Source organism: Paramisgurnus dabryanus, chromosome 4, assembly GCF_030506205.2.
Source record: "Paramisgurnus dabryanus chromosome 4, PD_genome_1.1, whole genome shotgun sequence".
NCBI lineage: Eukaryota > Metazoa > Chordata > Actinopteri > Cypriniformes > Cobitidae > Paramisgurnus > Paramisgurnus dabryanus.
The window spans coordinates 17,386,356-17,406,091 of record NC_133340.1 but is presented as its reverse complement, the minus strand read 5'-3'; the positions used below and the strand labels follow the sequence as shown (position 1 = coordinate 17,406,091).

Here is a 19,736-nt window from a genome sequence, read left to right as displayed (position 1 = left end):
ATAAAGAGCCATTTACTGTAGACTGTTTGTGTGTTTTTATTACAATTGTGTTATTGTGTTATTTTTACTTTTAAATTGGCAAAAAAACTTTTATTTTGTATTTGAGTATGTTGTATTATTTTGTCATTTTACGCCAAGGAAGCTCTCAGAAATAAAAATGTAAATATGAATTTAATAATTTTAATAATAATTTGGTGGTTGTACTACCGGCGGTGTCCTGCAGGCGTCAGTGCTGCGCGCGTCAGTGTAGTGATGTACGTCACAGAAGCAGCGCTGGATGCGGAAGTTGCACATGTCAAGCTCGCGTCGCTTCGCTTCGCTTCGCTTCGGTTGAGTTGGGTTCAGCTCGATGTCATGATGGATCCGCTGTATGCGGTTCTGGATGAGGTGGCTCTGGAGGGTTTGGACGGGATCAGCATTCAGACTCTATGGATGCGACTGCGGATGCGACAACCTGAGTTCGGTTTGAATCTGGATCCGCTCACACAGAACTTCATATGGACCTACTTGAGCCGAACACCAGAGGTCCGATTCTACTTGATGCCTGAACCCAGGAAACACGTCACGGTATACGACAGGTGGGACTGCAGATAAAACAAGCACTAAATGCATAGGAACCATGTTTATAATGTAGTAAAACTGTAATAGTCATTGTTTCTAGCAGATTAAACCATGGTTGCTGTGGCAACACTTAGTAGCCTATAACAGTTAAAGTATGTTCTGGTAAATATCCTCATCATCATCATTATTATTTCACACTTGGTGAACACTCAGACCAATGGAGAAATCTCATCGCTTAATAGTGTTTAGTGTTAGGATGCTCACTATGATGTTGTGTATGGTGAGTACAGAATGGGTCAAGACTGTGAGACGTCTTCAAGTATCATCTTTGTGTGTCTGTTCAGGTTTGTAGAGGTGGATCCAAACACGGGCATTCATAAGACGCGTCAGACTGACCCGGAGGATCCGTACCCAGTCAACGTGGTGACCGATGACCCAAGCGGGATCCAGGGTTCTTGTTTGTTCTACAAAGAGCGTACTGATGTCACCGAACAGATCAGAACGACCGAGCTCAAGGCACTGATGACGCTGGATCAGACCCAGACCCAGTGAGTGAGACACCGTCTTGATAGAGATCGGGTGCAGACTTCACATTCACTGACAGCCTCGTGTCCTCTTTTTTGTTCAGGTTCGGTGAGAAGCTGGTGATGGTGGCTTCACAGGAGGTCCGGTATAGAACTCTGATCGGGCCGGAGGGAAACTCGGAGCTGAAGCTCACTGATCAGACCTACTGTATTCTGGAGAGATTGGGCCGAGCTCGCTGGCAGGGCGAACTACAGCGAGAACTACACACAAAAGTATTCAGGTACTGAAACTACAGCTGTCATTACATCACACCTTAATTAAACTAGAGTCTAGACACGATGAAGTCAAGTGTGGCACACTACTGATTTAAAACCATGAAACCGTTTGTGATTGGTCAGAATGGATGCTGGTAAGATGCATTATCTGAGAAGGAAGCTGGACCGAAACCGAATGATCACTATACAGTCACACGTGACCCGGCTGCCGTCAGGAGGACAACAACACTCCCTGCTTCTGCTGCTGCCACGCTTTCACGTCGACAGGTGCGGATGCCGTGAACTTTCTTAGATGGTGTTTGTGTCTCGTACTCGTTCATAATCAAGAACAATGTGTTTGTTGTTTCTGTCAGGAGGTCCAAATATGATATTCTGATGGAGTCCACATCTAACGTTCTGTCTGAGGCGCCCAACAAGATGATGGTTATGCAGAAACTCAGACATCAGCTGGTGAGGAACATTTATTATAAATAAACATCTCTTTGTTTGGATCATCATCAGTATGCTTTATGTAGTGGATGTTGTTTTGATGTGTGTAGGGCGTCTGCGAGCGAACCTTCAAGCGCGTGTATCAGTACATGCTTGCGGCTAAGATGGTGAACATGTTGAGGATTCCTCTGAGGGAGCTCGACCCGGACGGAGGACCCTTCAAAACCCTACGAGGTCTGATCTCACACACACCATCTGTCATCTGTCTCTCTCTGAGTGTTCTGTCACGTGATGTGCTCGTGTTATTGGTCGTCAGGCACAGACATCTTCGTTCGCTGTCTGAAGCTCATAAAGCCGTACGGACAGAAAGATGTAGAGGAGGATGAGGACGACGAGAACAACGACGAAGATGGCAACGGGCCCAACAAGAGGAACGTTCTTGTGGTTCCTCGCATCATCGAGCGCGACATGCTCTCACAAGCCTACGATATCGGTCAGTCCATTTATGCATTTTTTGTTTGTTTAAAGAGTCATAGCCTGAAAATCTGACTTTTTCCATGTTTAAGTGCTATAATTGGGTCCTCAGTGCTTTTATCATCCTAGAAAATTTGTAAAAGATCAACCCAGTAACTTAGTTTTAGTAAATGTGACCCGCTCTGGCGAAATGAGTCGGAAGTCGCAACGTTCTATTTTAAGATATGAGCCGATAATGTGGAAAAACAATGAAATTATCAAAAAAAATTTTTTTTAGCTAATTTCAAAGAAAAGACATTAAAAAATAATCTCCCAAAGTTTCGTAGTCCAAATAATTGAGTAAAGGTGTTTAAATGACTATTAAAGTTGAAGCAGTTTTACTTAATCCGCTGGAAATTGCTTTTCTCAAATACTCTCGTCACCTCCGTGCATTCCGGGTATCCCCTGAAACGTCACTATCTCTCCAAATATGGTGTTACACGTTGTTTTAGAGCCAATCAGAAATCTGCATAAACGCTGATCGTTTGTCAATGGGAATCCCCGGGGCACGTGATTGGTCCAGCCATCCTCCTGTCAGTCTCGCAGCACTCTCCTCTCCTATTTAACTCCTTTTTGAATTGTTTACAGTGTTATTGTCAACTAGCCTACACAAAGATATGATTGCATAGGCAAGCATTATTTGTTTTCGTTTTGCTTTCTGTCTCTCTCAATTTCTCTCACACGCGCACGCGCGCGCGCACACACGCGAACACGCACGAGCGCGAACACGCACACACTCACAAACATACACGCACGCACGCACGCACGCACGCACACACACACACACACACACACACACACACATTCTGGTTTCCATGTTCTATTCCCTTCCCCTAACTCAAACCCCAACCATCACAGAAATCTTTCTGTTACTTCACATTTTCAATAAACATCATTCTGGGTGATTTATAAGCTTGTTTCTTGGTTTACTGTAATAGCATTTATATTAATGTCTTTGGTCAAATTAAGCTGTAAAATAAATTGTTTATCCCTTTAAAAATGCAATGGATTTTGAAAGATATCTACAAAAAACGGGCAAAAAACTTTAAAGGCGTTTTTCTCAGGTTTTCAGTTGGAAAAAGAGGACAGACAACCTTAATTGAAATGTCTATATCTTTAAAACCATTCAAGGTATGACTAGGATATCATTTGAAAGCTTAGGATCTCCTCTTTCCATTGATACCAAAATCTCAATTTTGAAATTTGGGTCACTGTGACTCATTTTGCTGGATCAGGTCACAAATCATTCTCTACAAGCATCTGAAAAAATAGCTCATTGAAATTTGTCTGACATCACAAGGGGATCTTATTATAATAATACCGCCCCTTAATCTGCACTATCCAACCACAGCACTGACATTTAGTGCAGAGAGAGAGAAAATAATTGACAGCACAAAGTTTAAATTTCAACAAACCGTCATTATGGTGATCAGTGTTTGTATTTCATCAGCTCATTTGCATTTAAAAGGACACACACAAAAACAGGACATTTTTGCTCACACCTACAAAGTGGGAACTTTAACATGTTATAATAAATTATCTGTGGGATGTTTTGAGCTAAAACTTTACATCTGTACTCTGGGAACCCCTTTACCTGGGCTCTTTTATGCCGGACCGCTGTGATTGGCTGATCCAGTGGAATCGACGGGGACCAGAGGGATCTCACAGTCGATGCTGAGAGGGCAACTTAACGTCGGAAGACTGGAGGGTCGAATGATCTGTAGAGTACTGGAGCGAAATGACATGATCAAAGTAACGTATATCTACAGAGACTCAATCTTCTACTAATGTCTGTAAAACTGCTTTGAGTTGTAAATATCTCGTGTGTGTCCCTCAGGGCTTTATGGAGGATGAGGGTCGCCAGAGAACCACTAAATACATCAGCAAACACTTTGTAGAGGAAAGTAAACTCAACCTGCAGTTCACTAAAGAGATGCAGCGCAGTCAGGACCTGCGGGAAGCGCATCTCAACGAGCCGGGGGCAGAGACGCCCACCGCCGGGGTATCGCAGCTGCATGGGCGCAAGAAAACCCAGCAGAAAACTAAACAGCTCAAACAGTCCAAACTACACTTTGGAAAAAGTGACGCATCTCTAAAAGGTAAGTGACAAGCATGAGAGCCAATCACAGCTCAGGAATGACACATTAAAATGTTTTTCATTCAATTTTGAATTTATTTATAAAGCACTTAATAATACAACAATGCTGACCACAATGCCGTAAAAGTAATAAGACATAAAAATATAATTAACATGAATAATTATCAAATATTTAAAAATCAAATTCATAACCATCGTCTCAGGTTTATTTTCCATCGTTTTTGTTTTTTAGAGACGCCGCTGGCTTCACCTCAAGAGCGCAGCGCTGAACCCTCAGAAAATGCTGAAGCTGGACAAGATGGAGATGATTCATGTCCTGTACCTACCGAACACGCCCCCATCCCGACCGTCAGCCAATCACATTGTGCCGAAGGCATGGAGCCGGTGGTAGAGGAAGTGCTCACGGTCAGTGAGGTCAGCGTGTGCATCATGACCTCGTTTCTTTACAGTTTGTCCTTTAGAAATGACCGACGGTCTGTTTTCATCCTTAGACAAAGAAGATGGAAGTTCAGGAGACGTACAGACTGTTGAAACGCAAGAACATGATCATAGAGGCGGTGAAGTGCAGCAAGATCATTGAGGGCTTTTACTCGTGAGATTCACACAAACACACACAGACACACACACACGCACACACACACACTCACACACTCACTCACAGAAATGTTGTGTTTGTGTGTCAGTCTGCAGAAGTTATTGACGGAGGAAGAGAAGAAAGATGGTGTGAATACTAAAGTGTGTAAGAAGAGTGTGATGAGACTCATCTCTTCACTATCTAGACACGGTTTAGTCAAACTCTACAGGACGATCATCATACAGGATGGAGTTCACAAGAAGGTACAGATATGCTTATACAAAACAAATCAAGTTTTTACATAAAACACGTGCCAGTGGAATATCGGCTCGGTCGGATCGGCACATAATGGACCGTTAAACAGCGAAACGTTTTGGCATGACGGCTGTGTGACATCACAAATCAAATGTATATGTTGCTCTTATGGATTTTCTGGAATTTCATGGGATGATGTATTTTGTAGGCTAACCTGGAAGTTTGCAGGACACTTACTTTTAAAAATAAAGGCGCTTTAAAGGTTCTTCACAGCAATCCCATTGAACAGATGTGTCAAATACAAGGACAGCTGTATGTTTGAATCCGGCCCGCACAATGATATACGTTTTTTTGATCTTGGCTCACTTCCATTCAGAATGTGCAGCATTGCACTACAAGTCCGAATGACCTCTGAGTCTCGCCTGAGACCTTCACACAGTCAGGAGTCCTGTGACAGCTTATCAAAAACTTGTATGGTTAATGTCAACATGATGAAGTTTCTTAAGTTTTTATCCAACCTTAATTTTTAGGACTGCTTGTTTCCTCACCAAAAAGCCTCATTCATTTTCCCTTTAGACTTTTGGATTATCACAAAAAATAAACTTTGTTTAACCAAAGTTTATGACGCTTAAAGTTTTGTTCAAGATAATCTTCACATATGAACACATCTGTAGTCCCGGCGTGTAGCAACCTTTAAAGGAATCTTTAAAGCTTTAAAAAGTCACGAGTGGGGTATTACAGGTGTGTTTTATGTCATTAATAAAACATGAAAATACATTGGGCAACTTAGGTTAACACAAGATCTTCAGATTAAGCAAAACCCATACAAATAATATTGACTTGGGGACAGTGGAATCAGAAGAGCTAAAATGCTAACTCGCTTCTTGGTTTTGCTTTCAAAAATATTTCATTCCTGCGGCACTCATTTTAGTTTCTTTCTGCTTGTCAACTTAACCTGTTAACCAAGGCAACATGACATTTTAAGATGTTTTTCCATACATTTCAGGTCATGGAAATTCAGCTTTTTAGTCTGTGAAATTCAGGGAATTTGACATCTGGCTTAAAGTGGGAAACCTGTACTTAATGTCACAAATCAATCAGCCTTGCCTTAAAATCCAATGCAGATAATCCAGAAATAAACAAAACGTATCGCACACATCAGATCTGAACAGTTGGGATGCACAGTCTGAAGAGTCATAATGTGAACATATGTTATAAATACATGCCTGACGTCTCTCTCTCTCTCTCTCCTTCAGGTTGAGTTTGTAGTTCATCCATCCATTACACCTGACGATCCACTGGTTAAAAGTACTATTGAGCAAATCCGTATGCGCATGTCCAGTTCTGTCTCTACGGCTCGGTGAGAACGACTTTACCACAGTGCACTTCACAGCGTGTGTGTGTGTGTGTGTGTTTGTGTGAACGATCACCCACAGCTTTGTCATGATTAATATTTGTGTCTCTATGTTGTGTTTATTAGTGTGGAACCACAAGCTGACAAAGTCAAGTCTAATACAAAGACTGTAAAAGAGAATAAAACCTCAGCTTCTTCACGTCCGTCTCAAAGCAACGCCCCAAAGAAAGTGAACGAGATGATGGGCGTCAAACCACTGACCTCCTTCAAACCCGTAACCGGTAAAACTTCTGTCTTATTCACATCAGACGTGAACCAGATCAAAACAGATATTGAGAATGTGTCTCTATCATATCAACATCTGTGTAAACTTCTGACAGTTCCTGGATACGGACGCTCTCTTGGATTCCAATCCAAAATGCCTCGTCTGCGTATCGTTCACTCGTTCCTGTGGTATTTGATTTATGGACATCCGCTCAGAAGATCCAGCCAGACAGATCCTGATCCTGAAACACAGTCGAACCCAGAGGCTTCCAGCAGAGATGATCAGACCGAGGAAGACTCTGATGTGACTCATGAGCAACACTTTGAAGGTGAGGGTTTCATCTCTTTAACCATAACGTATGTTAAGTTTCTCTGTATGGGTATATGCATCTCTCTCTCTCTCTCTCTCTCTATCTCTGTGTAGTATACGTGAATGACAATAGCTGGAAGAGATTCATTCCTCCAATTCCGCTACATAAAGACTTTGGTTATGGTTGGGCTCTCATCAGTGATGTTCTCGTGTCACTGCCACTCAGTGTCTTCATGCAGATCTGTCAAATCAACTATAAGGTACACACACACACACACACACACACACACACACACACACACACACACACACTTACAGCAATCTTCATATTTGAGTAATTTAAATGAGCATTGTTGTTGTGATGATATTGGTTATAGGTTGATGGTTTGGAGACGTACCTAAATGATCCGATTAGGCAGCATTATCTCATCAGGTTTCTCCCTGCAGACATTAAGAGACAGCTGCTACACAGGAGGTAAACACACATAGACGACACACATCACAATATATGAACTTTACCAGAGCCTGTCGTTCCAGCGAATGACATCGTGTTTTCATATAACCGAACCGATCGTGATCATGACAATGAATCTGATGATCTTTTTCACACCACAACCACAGGAGTACAGCACAGATTCACATGATCTCTCAAAAGCCTTTGACACCATAACTCTTGAAATCTTCTAGAGATAAAGCTTTCAAGAGTTTGTTTCCATCCTCTATCAGTTACATGATGATGAAATCCTGTCTGAAGATCATGCAAACCCAGATATCAAGCAACCACTGAAACAATGTTAAAAATAGTTGCTTTGTCAATGTTAAACCCATTTTATCAATATCACGTTCGCACCCTCCATAATATTGAACAAATATTGAAATTTTAACAAAGCAATTTTTCAATTGAGTTTAATTTATATAGAACTTTTCACAATTGTTTAATTGCTTCAAAGCAGCTTTACGTTAATAAATGCAGGAGAAATACACCAGAGTACAGCGGCCAATATTATGTAGGTCAGGGGTGCCCAACCCTGTTCCTGGAGGGCTACCGTCCTGCAGATTTTAGATCCAACTCCAATCAAACACAGCTGAAGCAGCTAATCAAGGTGTTCAGGGTTTCTTGATATTTACAGACAGGTGTGTTGGAGCTGGGTTGGAACTGAAGTCTGCAGGATGGTAGCCCTCCAGGAGCAGGGTTGGGCACCCCTGATGTAGGTAAACCAGCATTATGGTGATCCGTGTTTGCTTTAGTTGTGCCCTTGAACCAATCCCTGACATCATGAATCAGTCTATGAAACTAATCAATAGTGATGATCAATAAAAGAAAGCAGCATGCTCCAATGTATGCTGGGTATCAACTAGGGATGCTCCGATCGATCAGCCGATAATGCTTGTTATGCTTCTCAATGAATTACGGTGAATTGCCGCCAGGGGGGCGCTCTCGTGCAGAAACTCAATATGCGCTGTAGACGAAGAACAATACACATGCAGCTTTGATGACACACAGCTCCAGGAAATGTCTTAAGGATATATTTATTTTGCTGTTTGTCGTGTATTTTCATAATAATAAAGAATATGTATAATATTTATGTTTGACGAGTGTTGCTTTTTCAAATGCATGTTATAAACGATTCAAACTAACAGCGATTTCAGATCGATAAGGACTTACTGATCGGCCACATATTTTTAGTGGATATCGGCATTGATTGGAGCCCCCCTAGTATCAATATAGTACTGGACCAGGGGTGCCCAACCCAGCTCCTGGAGGGCTACCGTCCTGCAGACTTCAGAATCTATGACTTTTTATCTGAATTAATTTGATGATTCTAAGCATTGTTGAGATTTGTAGTATGAGTAATGATGTCTGAATGTGTCAGCATTTTTCCTGCTTACCCTGTCACAGTGCATTTACAAACCAGAACAATTATAACGGTGATAAAAGAATCAACATCATCATGTAAAGCAGCTTCATTTAATCTCATCCTGATGTCTTCATACTTCAACTTAACTTTGAAACACATCTTTCTTTTCCAATGCACATGTGTTTCTACTTAAAAAGATACAAACACTGAAAGAAGACAAGAAATATTTAGCTTTAAGTCAAGGCCCACACTAAAGCAAACATTGATCTCCATAACGGTGGTTTATTGAAATTTCTATATTTTTTCAACATTAATGGAGGGTGCAAAGTGCTATTAAACAATTTTTTACATTGTTTTAGTTCTTGCTCACTATCTGGAAAACTCTTTTAGAAATCTCTCACTTATTCAACAGCGTCCTCACAGATGATTCACATCCGATAATAACTCGATCGAAGACATGAAATCTGAATAATTGATACCCATCAGTCTGTGCACCATGCCCTTAACATAGTCTTCATTTCTGCTGATTGATCATTTCTTAACACATATACACATCATAAATGTCCACAGGTGACTGAACGATGTTGTTTCTCCTACAGAAAGTACATCTTTAGTTTTCACGAGAGTCTTCAGAGGTTGTGTTTCATGGGTCTGATGCAGTTTGGACCTACTGAGAGGTTCATGGAGAAAGATCAGGTGCGCATCATTGACCCACAGTCAGGCCATAATCTTTCTCCCTGATATCGGCACTATTAAGGATCTGTTTACATGCGTGTTTCAGGTGTTCGTTTATTTGAAGACGAAGGCCACCATCGTGGATACGACCGTCTGTGACCCGCACTATAACAGGGCCATCGAGACCATTCGGCCGTTTGAAAGGAGACGCTATGTGTTCAATACTGCAGAGAGCGTTGAGAAGTACTGGTTTGATCTGCTGTGTGTTTGTCTCAACACACCACTAGGTAAAACATTTACATTCAGCTTGGGTTATCATCAGCTGTGTTTCTATTAAAGATGTGTACGTTATTTTCAAAAAACTACTGTGAAATTATTACATTAACCGCTGTAAAACTTAATTTTGTCGTCTCGTGATAAGTCATTTAAAAAACATGCAGTTTTAACCAAACTAGTTAAAAACTTTGGTTAAATGAACGTGTTATGTGTGTGAGTCATTATTTTTTTTTAATAAACTTAAATCAAAATCTGTAAAAGTACCTTCACCCTCTTGTGCCGATCATTCTCTGATGATGTCAGCCATATGGGTTGGGTGGAGCATCTGCTAACTCCGCCCCCTTCAACTGTCAGTCTGCTGCCAGTCCTATTTCTGAATGAAACGCCTACTTTTCTATATCCAATCAAAGCACAGTGGAAAACACAAGTAACGCACACTATTTTCCTCGTGTGATATTCTGTTGTTCAGTCAGAAATACGTCACAACACAGAAGTAAAGTCTATTGTGATTTCTGGTTCACAGGGACTTTAAACTGATAATATTTAGTTGTGTTGGACTGATGAGACTTCAGTGTTTGTGTGTCTGTGTGTGTTTCAGGGGTGACACGTTCACGCTCTAATGAGGGAAAGTCTGAAATTATCATGGGACTGGAACAATGCCCGAGGTTCCTGCAGAGCTTACAGTGAGACATGGGCAGCTTTTGATTGGTTCAGGCCAGAGGTGCTGTGGTCTGATTGGTTGATTTTATGCCTCATGTTGTGTCGTTTTTTTAGGGGCAGCACTACTGTGGTGGATGATGGTGTTACACCGGGCGATGGTCAGGGTGCCGGTGGACTGGACTCCATCTTTTTCAGCCACCTAAAACGCAACTGGTCATGGACCAGCCATGTGGTGAAAACACAAAGACAGGTGCTTATACACACACACACACACACACACACAGATGTCACAGCAGTATTCCAGCGAGCTGTGTTAATGTCAGCTGACGTTGTGTTGTCAGAACACTGACGCTAAAGGAACTCATCAGACGGTCCGGCTCAGAAACCTGCTGTCCAAACACCCACCACCTAAACCTGCTACACAAACCGGTAAATCATCTCAACAAACTTTGTTTAGATTCCGGCTCATCTGTCAGAATAATGCAAGATGTGTATGCGGTGTTTGTAGTGGTACAGAGCGATGATGGGACGCTGCCGCCCCCTGCTGTTGTGGAGGAGGAGGTGCACGTGAGTCAACAGCCGGCCAGCAGGAACGAGGAGGTGCGCGGAGGACGAAAACTCAAACGCAAGAGACAGAAGAAAGAGACCAGCAAACCGGTCCGCAAGAGACCGAAGAAAGGTAACACAGCACTGAGCTTGATTAATGTGATTAAATTCACTGTTAAACTTTGCAGATCTCAGGGTGTATGTGTGTACATGTCAATAATGTGTGTTTGTGTCAGAGGTTCGTGTGAGGAAACGGTGTCATGTTCGGGATGAGACGGATCGCAGAGCTTTACTGCACATGACCAAACAAAGAGTCACCTGGACACATTTAGAGGACAGTTTACTGATGCTGTGTCGAGTTACCAGTCACTTCCTCAACCGTAAGGTACACACAAGGACTTTTATTCTGTATTTGCTGTGCCCTAACCCAAGCCATAAACCTCATAGAAGCTTTCTGCTATCTTCATGTTTGAAACCTGATGTTTACTGTCCAATGTTTGATCTGCATGATGTGTGTGTGTGCGTGTGCGTGTGCGTGCGTGCGTGCGTGCGTGCGTGTGTGTGCGCGTGTAGTTAAAGAAGCCGTTTGTACCCTGGTCGGTGGTTCGAGATGTTCTTCATGCTGAGTTTGAGTTATCGCAGGACAAAACTTCTCTGTCTGTCAGTCGACGCATACGATACATCATGAAGAACCCACAGACTGCGCTCAACTACAGGTACACACACACACAAACGCACGCACGCACACACACACACACACACACACACACACCACACACACACACACACACACACACAGTGTAAGAATATAAAGAGGTTTGTCTTCTTCATGCAGGCAGTTTTAAAGTCGCTCCTGTAAGCTGTTATATAAATCTCATTTGTGTGTGTCTGTGTGTTTTTGTGCATATTTGTGTTTTATAGGATTTGTTTGGCTGAACTTTATCAGGATAAAGAGTTGTTGCCGAAATTTATGAACCGAAATGACGACTACAACAATCCTGAGGTACCACACAAAATAGTGTTTAAAAATATGTGTGTGTGTGTGTATAAATATATATATATATATATATATATATTACCGGTCTGTGATGATGAGTAAGGGATAATGTAGAGGCAGCCGGTAGTTATTGGGAAATAAGCCTCGACAGTGTGATCAGGACCCGACGCGAAGCGGAGGGTCTTGTATCACACTGAAGGGGCTTATTTCCCAATAACTACCGGCTGACTCTACATTATCCCGCTTATTACACGGCTACTTGCCACATAAGAAAAAAAACTGGACATGAATATGAATTTGAAACATTTTATTGGCATATTTGTTTTAAAGCTCTACTGTGTACTTTATTGAGTTAATTCTTAACAAAAACCCATGTTTTCTTTCAAAAGTATGTGCTCATTCATGTGTAATTACTTCCCACCCACTAATGAAAGTATTCTCGTAAGTGTAGAATCTGCTATTAAAAATGCATACCGCCGAAGCGCTCTCTGGCTGAATCCATGTTGTGCCTCCATCTTTGAAATACATTCGCCGACGAGGGACATTCCTGAAATTCAAGCTCCGCCTTTCGCGCTTTCACTCTACACTCACGCTGCCCGATAGCTGAAGCCTCCAGAGGTTGCATGTGTAGGCGGTATACGTCATCAAGACAGTCTTATTTCAGAATATTAACAATTATAAAGCTGACAATTATTCTTAGTTAATTGTAAATTGATGTAATATGCGTATGACTTGCGAATGTAATGCTCAGTTGATTTAAATAAACCAGGCTTGATGACGACCTGCGTAGCTGAATCCTTCGGATTTTACAACAACCGCACACCGTGATGAATCTGCGATCTAATGCTTTGATTTGAAAGCCTGTTGAAGACATATTCTCGAGGACATTAAAACAAATCGCCAAGGATGCGAAACGGGGATTTTAAACGACAACGTGACAGGAAAAACATCAAGACCAAAGTCACTATTGGAGTTAGTTTTCCAAGAGGGGGCTCAAGGGACACTGAAGTTGCACTTTCTATCTTCTCCACAGGTAATTCAGCATATTCGTTTACATCTATACAGTCCATGTTGTAAACTTGAAGTTTTATAGTTCCTTGGCTAACTTTAGCATGATTATGCATAACACTTGTTAGTGTAAACATGCATGTGGTTTAATGTGTTGGAACAGACACACGCCGTCTCTCCGCCCATTTATGTAATCTGAGGTACTGAGATAAATGTCTTCATCTTTTCTGACCTCTAGCACAAACACACGGTGACAGCGCTATTTTTAGCCTTTCATTGATAAAAGCGTCTGATCTGCGCGTCTTTCGTTTCATTTGACAAGCGTGTGAAAGTTGCGCGATTTTTTTTCACCAATATAAGAGAAAGCTCTTACATATACACGGACATGTAACATGTTTACTTAAAACATAAGCATTGTACTCTGACATAATGTCTGACATAATGCTCTGATAAAAGCGTCTGATCTGCGCGTCTTTCATTTCATTTTACAAGCGTGTGAAAGTTGCGCGATCTTTTTTCACCAATCTGAGAGATAGCTCTTACATATACACGGACATGTAACGTTTACTTAAAACATAAGCATTGTACTTTGACATAATATTAATTCGCGTCCATTTAAAACCGTCATGGTTGCTTTTTGTATGTGATTTTAAGCGGACATATCATGACAATCAGACTTTTTTCATGTTAAACCTAAATCTGTGTGCTTTGATGGATCACAGGCAAAGGACATTGCAAATTGTTCATTTTTTTCTCATTGCTTTTGCTTTGTAGCTACTGGAAGCAATGTTAACCTTGGCATGACACGGCCGGGCCACCGTACGAGTTAAAACGCGTTCCGAATGGGGGGGGCTAGAAAGTATTATTCAGTTGCTTGTCATATAGACTTTCACCGCTAGATGGGAGTAGATCTTACACAGTGGAGCTTTAAATTAACATTTTTATACTTCCGCGAAACTTTGCACAGATGCATAAAATGATCGTAATACCTTATTAAGATCCTCTGCTTCATACTTGTCTGTCTCCATTTTTTTCTCTTTAACCAGTCTTTGAGAAGTTTTAATGCCCATTCTGTATTTTTTGTGTGTTGGCTTCGTAGCTGTCATGCTCTATTTTGTCAAGTTCAGTCTCAGTAAGCTGTCTGTGTCTTGTCGTGGTTGTCGAGTGTTTGTCACAAGATGGCGCCAAACAGACAGTAATCTTTATTGATCTTTATTGGCGCGGAGCGATTTTACTCGTGAAAGTAGTCCGGCTATGCGTTATTATTTTGGAGCGGTTATAATTTGAAAAGAACGAACCTGCAAATGTCTCAACTGACCGATCAGAATCAAGCATTCCAGAGAGCCGTGTAATAAGTGTGTATAACAGGTGTGTGTGTGTATATATTACAGGTGTGTGCTGCAGAGTATAAGGAGTTTGTAAGTGCTCTGAGGTCAAAGTTCAGCTCCAGCTGTGGTTCTAGTGATGTCATCATACCAGATACCAAAGAGGAACTTTTCAAGAAGTAAACACACACGCACACACACACACACACACACACACACACACACACACACACACACACACACACACACACACACACACACACACACACACACACACACACACACACACACGTGTTTACTGCAGATGTGAGTCTTTTAGTCTGAAGGTTTATTTGTGGGGTTTTTTTTGTCATCAGGTTTAAGGTGTACACGATTGGAGATGATACAGTGAAGCACTTCAGAGATGTTCTCAACAAGTGTGTCAGCACTCATCTGCATTATTACATTAATAAAACTCACAGTTTCATATTACTTCAACACACAATTCACACTTAACTTTGTTTGTGTGTGTTGTAGGCAGGAGGACATCCATGTTCTTGTGTTGTTAAATTTAATTCAGAGCACTCTTGTTCTGACTAATGCTCAGATGAAGAACTACCAGCCCTTCCAGGTACTCAATCATACACAAAACAATATGTTGTCTATTGTATTATATACACACTATATATAACATGTGTTTATTTCTTGTGTTTGTTAGACATTCTGTCTGTACACACAATATAAAGAACACGTTTTGACTCGGGCCTTTCAAACGTGTCGGAGGCGGGGCTTAGTAAACCGCCGCCGCCCCATGACCTTCCATGGCATAAAGAAGTTTCACGCCCTCCCCTTTCTGCCTATGTCCTATCAGCTCTCACAACATTACTACAAGTACTACACAGCTACAGTTCTATATAATATGAATAATAGTGTGTTTAAATCATTCATGCTGATCATTAACCATCTGCTTGCTTTGCAGGTTCTTCACTTGGCGTTTTCCCAGCACTATTTTTAATGATGCGTACGATCTGCTCACAGCTTTATGTGAAGGTAGCAGAAGTGACAGAAGCAGCAGCTTCTCCTTCCAGAAAGACCCTGAGAATGAGAGAGATGCCAGCGGAGACAAGGAGAGAGAACAGATAGAGGAGGAGCAGGCGCAGGAGCGGGTGGAGGAGCAGGCACAGGAGCGAATGGAGGAGCAGGAGCGGGTGGAAGAGCAGGCGCAGGAGCGGGTGGAGGAGCAGGCGCAGGGGCGGGTGGAGGAGCAGGCGCAGGGGCAAATGGAGAAGCAGGAGTGGGTGGAAGAGCAGGCGCAGGAGCGGATGGAAGAGCAGGCGCAGGAGCGAGTGGAGGAGCAGGCGCAGGAGCGGGTGGAGGAGCAGGCGCAGGAGCGGGTGGAGGAGCAGGCGCAGGAGCGGGTGGAGGAGCAGGCGCAGGAGCGGGTGGAGGAGCAGGCGCAGGAGCGGGTGGAGGAGCAGGCGCAGGAGCGGGTGGAGGAGCAGGCGCAGGAGCGAGTGGAGGAGCAGGCGCAGGAGCGAGTGGAGGAGCAGGCGCAGGAGCGAGTGGAGGAGCAGGCGCAGGAGCGAGTGGAGGAGCAGGAGCGAGTGGAGGAGCAGGAGCGGGTGCAGGCGAAGGAGGCGCCCCCTGCAGATAGTCAGGATATGCTACAGTTCAGCATGGACGCTCCGGGTGGTGTTAGCGCCTGCTGTCTTACTCTCATGACTCTGGGTCTGCTGACTGTAGACGTCAGTATCCCACAGCAGATTGTGGTCATAAATAGCAACATGGTGGACAGTGAGATGGTCAAGAGGTACAACACACAATATTACAGCTACTGGATACACGCATATATGCACAATAATAAACACATACAGAGATAATTACAAAATATAGTAACACACACAGATAAAAGATACACACAGAATAATTAACACACAGTAATACACAGTACACATCATTTACTAAACACACACAAACACCTAATACTTCAGTTCACACAGATCGTAATGTTTACGCACACATAATCATGACTGCGTGTTGTTGTGTTTAAGTCTCACTAAAGCGCTGGAGGAGGAGGAAGAGGATGATGAGGTGGAGAGGAAGAGGAAACTAGAAGTCAAATCCCATCAGGCGTCTCACACCAATTACCTGCTGATGAGAGGATACTGTTCACCTGGAATCACACGTTCACAAACACACAACTCCAACACCACCGACAACATCATCATCAACACTTGTGCTGTTCATGTCAAGCTCAGAGAGACGCCCAGACACACATTCTTCACACAAGAGGGTTTGTGTACACACACACACACACACACAAACATAAACACACAATCTGTCTCATAATCTGATCTGCATTGCTTGTCTTTTGAAATCTCATGACACACATTTCTGTCTGTGTCTCTCACTTACAGCTGATTCGATCTCAGCGTTTTCTTCATCCGCTCCTCCGTCTTTCCCAGCATCATTTACTCGTGTTTACCGCTCAACAACACTAGACCCACAGATGTTTTTGGAGCGGTGTGTGAGTGTTTTGGGATACAGACCGGAGGACATCCAGGCAGTCCAGGAGATCAGAGATGCTGTGCAGAAAGGGGCGGAGTTTGGCATTGACAGACAGGACCTCTGTCTGAGCTTCATACATCTGGAACAGCCTGAGAACGGCCGAAAGAGATCGCTACAACAATATATACAGGTGAGAGAGAGAGACTACAACAATATATATATGTGTGAGAGAGAGAGACTACAATAATATTTACAGGTGACTAGTGAGACTGTGCTTGTCAGATCTTTTAATCAGTTTGATGCTGATGTCTGTCTGTGTGTGTGTTTAGGATCTGGTGGATGGAGAGCAGCTGGTGGAGGTTGGAGCTCTCTCTCATAGGCTGGTGTGTTTGAATGTTGCGTCTCATTGGCTGCTGGAGAGCAAGTGTGATGATGCACAGATGAAACGGGTATCCCTGAAGAGAGGCCCCGCCCATGACCCCGATCATGCCACACCTCATGCCAAGAAGAGGCGGGCCACAGAATCAGATCTTCAGGATAGCGTCTCCGCAGATTCAGCTGTCGTCATGGAGACCGAAGCTGAGCCGCAGGTTGTCATGGAGGAGGCGCTAACTAAAGATGTCAGTGACGCAGAGCAGCACACAGCAGATGAGAAGGAGGCGGAGCTTGACTCCTCCCACTCACACATTAAAGGTGTTTGTTTAGACACGAAATTATTTTAACTTCATTTGTTGCTAGTTTTGATTTCACATTTAGTTGTTGTTACAGATGAAGATGAAGGAGCTGCTGCTGACCAGGAGAAAGAGTGAGTCAAACATCATCACATCTGTCTGGAATACTTGATTCTGATTGGTCAATGACTACATACTGCTAGTAAAATATTTCTGCATAAAGTTCAATAAACCAGTGACTTGATTGACAGCTCTGTGTGTGTGTGTGTGTGTGTGTGTCAGCAGCGTCGCTCGTGAGTCTGTGAGGTTTGTCAGTCGTCCGTGGCGAGCGGTGGATGGTTTATTGAATCGTCCGGTGTGTAAGGGAATGCTGGAGTCGGTTCTCCTGCACATCATGAGTAATCCAGGGACCCGTGAGTCGCTTGTGCTCAAGCATTACAGTCAGGTTCTTCAGCCCGTCATCATCCTCGAACTCCTGCAGGTCATTCAGTCGAAACACTTCCTCATAGATATCTGACACATGTTTGTTGACTTTCTGACTCAAATCAAACACTATAGAAACTTCTGCTTGTTTATTTCACACATTAAATATGTTTGTGTTTGTGTGTTTCCTCAGGTTTTGATTGATCTGGGCTGTGTAAGGAAACGTTACACCATTCAACAACAGAAAGCCTCGCTGTTCTCCAAACCCAGAACACCAGAGGTCAAAGGTCAGGCAGAGGTCAGGTTAAAGGACATATCAATTGCGTTTTATGAGCCCACAGTGGACTGCACACTCAGACTGGCACAAGTTTTCCCACATGAGCCCAACTGGAACAAATGGGTTCAGTTGTGTCTGCGCGTTTGACCGGACGCATGACCCAGAGATATTTGATGTTTTAAAGTCATTCACATTTGTTGCATAAAATAAAGAGAGATTGTTCAATGTATGACTTCTCTTCAGTTAAACTTTCTCTCTCTCTCTCTCGCCGTCTCCTGATATTATTTCATTAGAGAGCGTGAGATATCATTACATCATCTAAAAGAATTTTAAAGAGAACCAATTATACGATTCATGATTTTACTTAAGGGTTTGTACCTTTGTATATCGCTAAAGGGCCAATATTCCACAGCTAAAAACATTCATTTGTGTAATACAATGTGTTCACGTACAACAAACACACAGATTGTAGGCAGCAGTTTACTTCCTGGTCCTGTTGACGTGGACACGACGCTCATTATCATAACCCCGCCCCTTCTGACTCACAGCCTGTAACTAGTCAACGTTTTCATATTTAAAGAGTTTACTACTGACTAAACCCTGATTCAAACACAAGTTTTGTTCAGTGTAGTTTAACGCTTGTTGTTTGTCATTTCTACAATCTCAAATGCAGACATGGTTTTGTTTTAGTAATCTTTACTTCACCAATCTGTTACATTCTGCTCCTGACGCGCTGGTAAAGTTGATCCATTAGCTCGGTCATCTGCATTTTCTGGATCAGATTTGACTCATGTTGAGAAGGTAGTAAAGACGATATTAACTCCGGTCAGCATTGCATTGTGAGCTAATCTTTAAAACATGATGAGAAGCGTCACATTTTCGGCTGACGTCAGAGGTATTAAGGCCAATCACGTTCTGGTTAACTGGCCAATCAGAGCACACCACGCCTTTGAGACAACAATGAGCTTTGTATAAAATCAGAGCGTTTGAGAAAGGCATGGCATAGAGGAGCAACGATAATGTACGATATGTGAAAAATAATGTGTTTTTTAACCTTAAACCACACAAACACATTGTATTACACCAAATACACAAAATAACCTTGTTTTAGCAATGAAATAAGTGCACTTTAATGATACATGTCATAGATGTAGATAATCATGTAAAGATCCATCATCTGACAGTGACTCCAAATGCAGGAGATGTTATAACACGGTCATTGATGAAACTCTTCACATGAAACTACAGAAGTAACGGCGGTTATATTCCACTGCCCTGTGTCTAATAATGATATCTGTACATTCCTGCATTACAATTGTGCTGTTACCCAAAATGCTTCCTAGAGTTTATAAACTACTCACGAAAACCTGACAG

At 42.5% G+C, this 19,736-nt stretch overlaps 1 protein-coding gene across 5 annotated transcripts; it reads left to right on the top strand.

Moving 5' to 3' along the window:
* Positions 1–276: 276 nt before the first annotated feature.
* On the top strand, positions 277–18,610 carry LOC135750719 (general transcription factor 3C polypeptide 1-like). 5 transcript variants are annotated; one of them, XM_065269683.2, is made up of 37 exons: positions 277–578; positions 906–1,109; positions 1,190–1,366; positions 1,485–1,628; positions 1,715–1,811; positions 1,901–2,024; positions 2,107–2,283; positions 3,940–4,055; positions 4,141–4,402; positions 4,634–4,806; positions 4,893–4,993; positions 5,085–5,238; positions 6,487–6,590; positions 6,711–6,865; positions 6,965–7,177; positions 7,273–7,418; positions 7,536–7,633; positions 9,617–9,713; positions 9,799–9,979; positions 10,567–10,651; positions 10,743–10,878; positions 10,970–11,057; positions 11,137–11,307; positions 11,411–11,559; positions 11,748–11,890; positions 12,096–12,177; positions 14,571–14,683; positions 14,861–14,920; positions 15,021–15,114; positions 15,202–15,374; positions 15,463–16,293; positions 16,535–16,776; positions 16,901–17,181; positions 17,321–17,684; positions 17,748–17,796; positions 17,945–18,143; positions 18,279–18,610. In XM_065269683.2, exons 1-37 carry the CDS (start codon positions 355–357, stop codon positions 18,507–18,509), a joined length of 6,438 nt encoding a protein of 2,145 aa, XP_065125755.1. In that variant the 5' UTR covers positions 277–354; the 3' UTR covers positions 18,510–18,610. The 5 variants fall into 5 exon arrangements, with proteins under 5 accessions (XP_065125755.1, XP_065125757.1, XP_065125756.1 ...); XM_065269685.2 differs by having other exon boundaries at positions 4,634–4,815; positions 17,760–17,796; positions 17,948–18,143; XM_065269684.2 differs by having other exon boundaries at positions 4,634–4,815; positions 17,760–17,796.
* Positions 18,611–19,736: the final 1,126 nt, after the last annotated feature.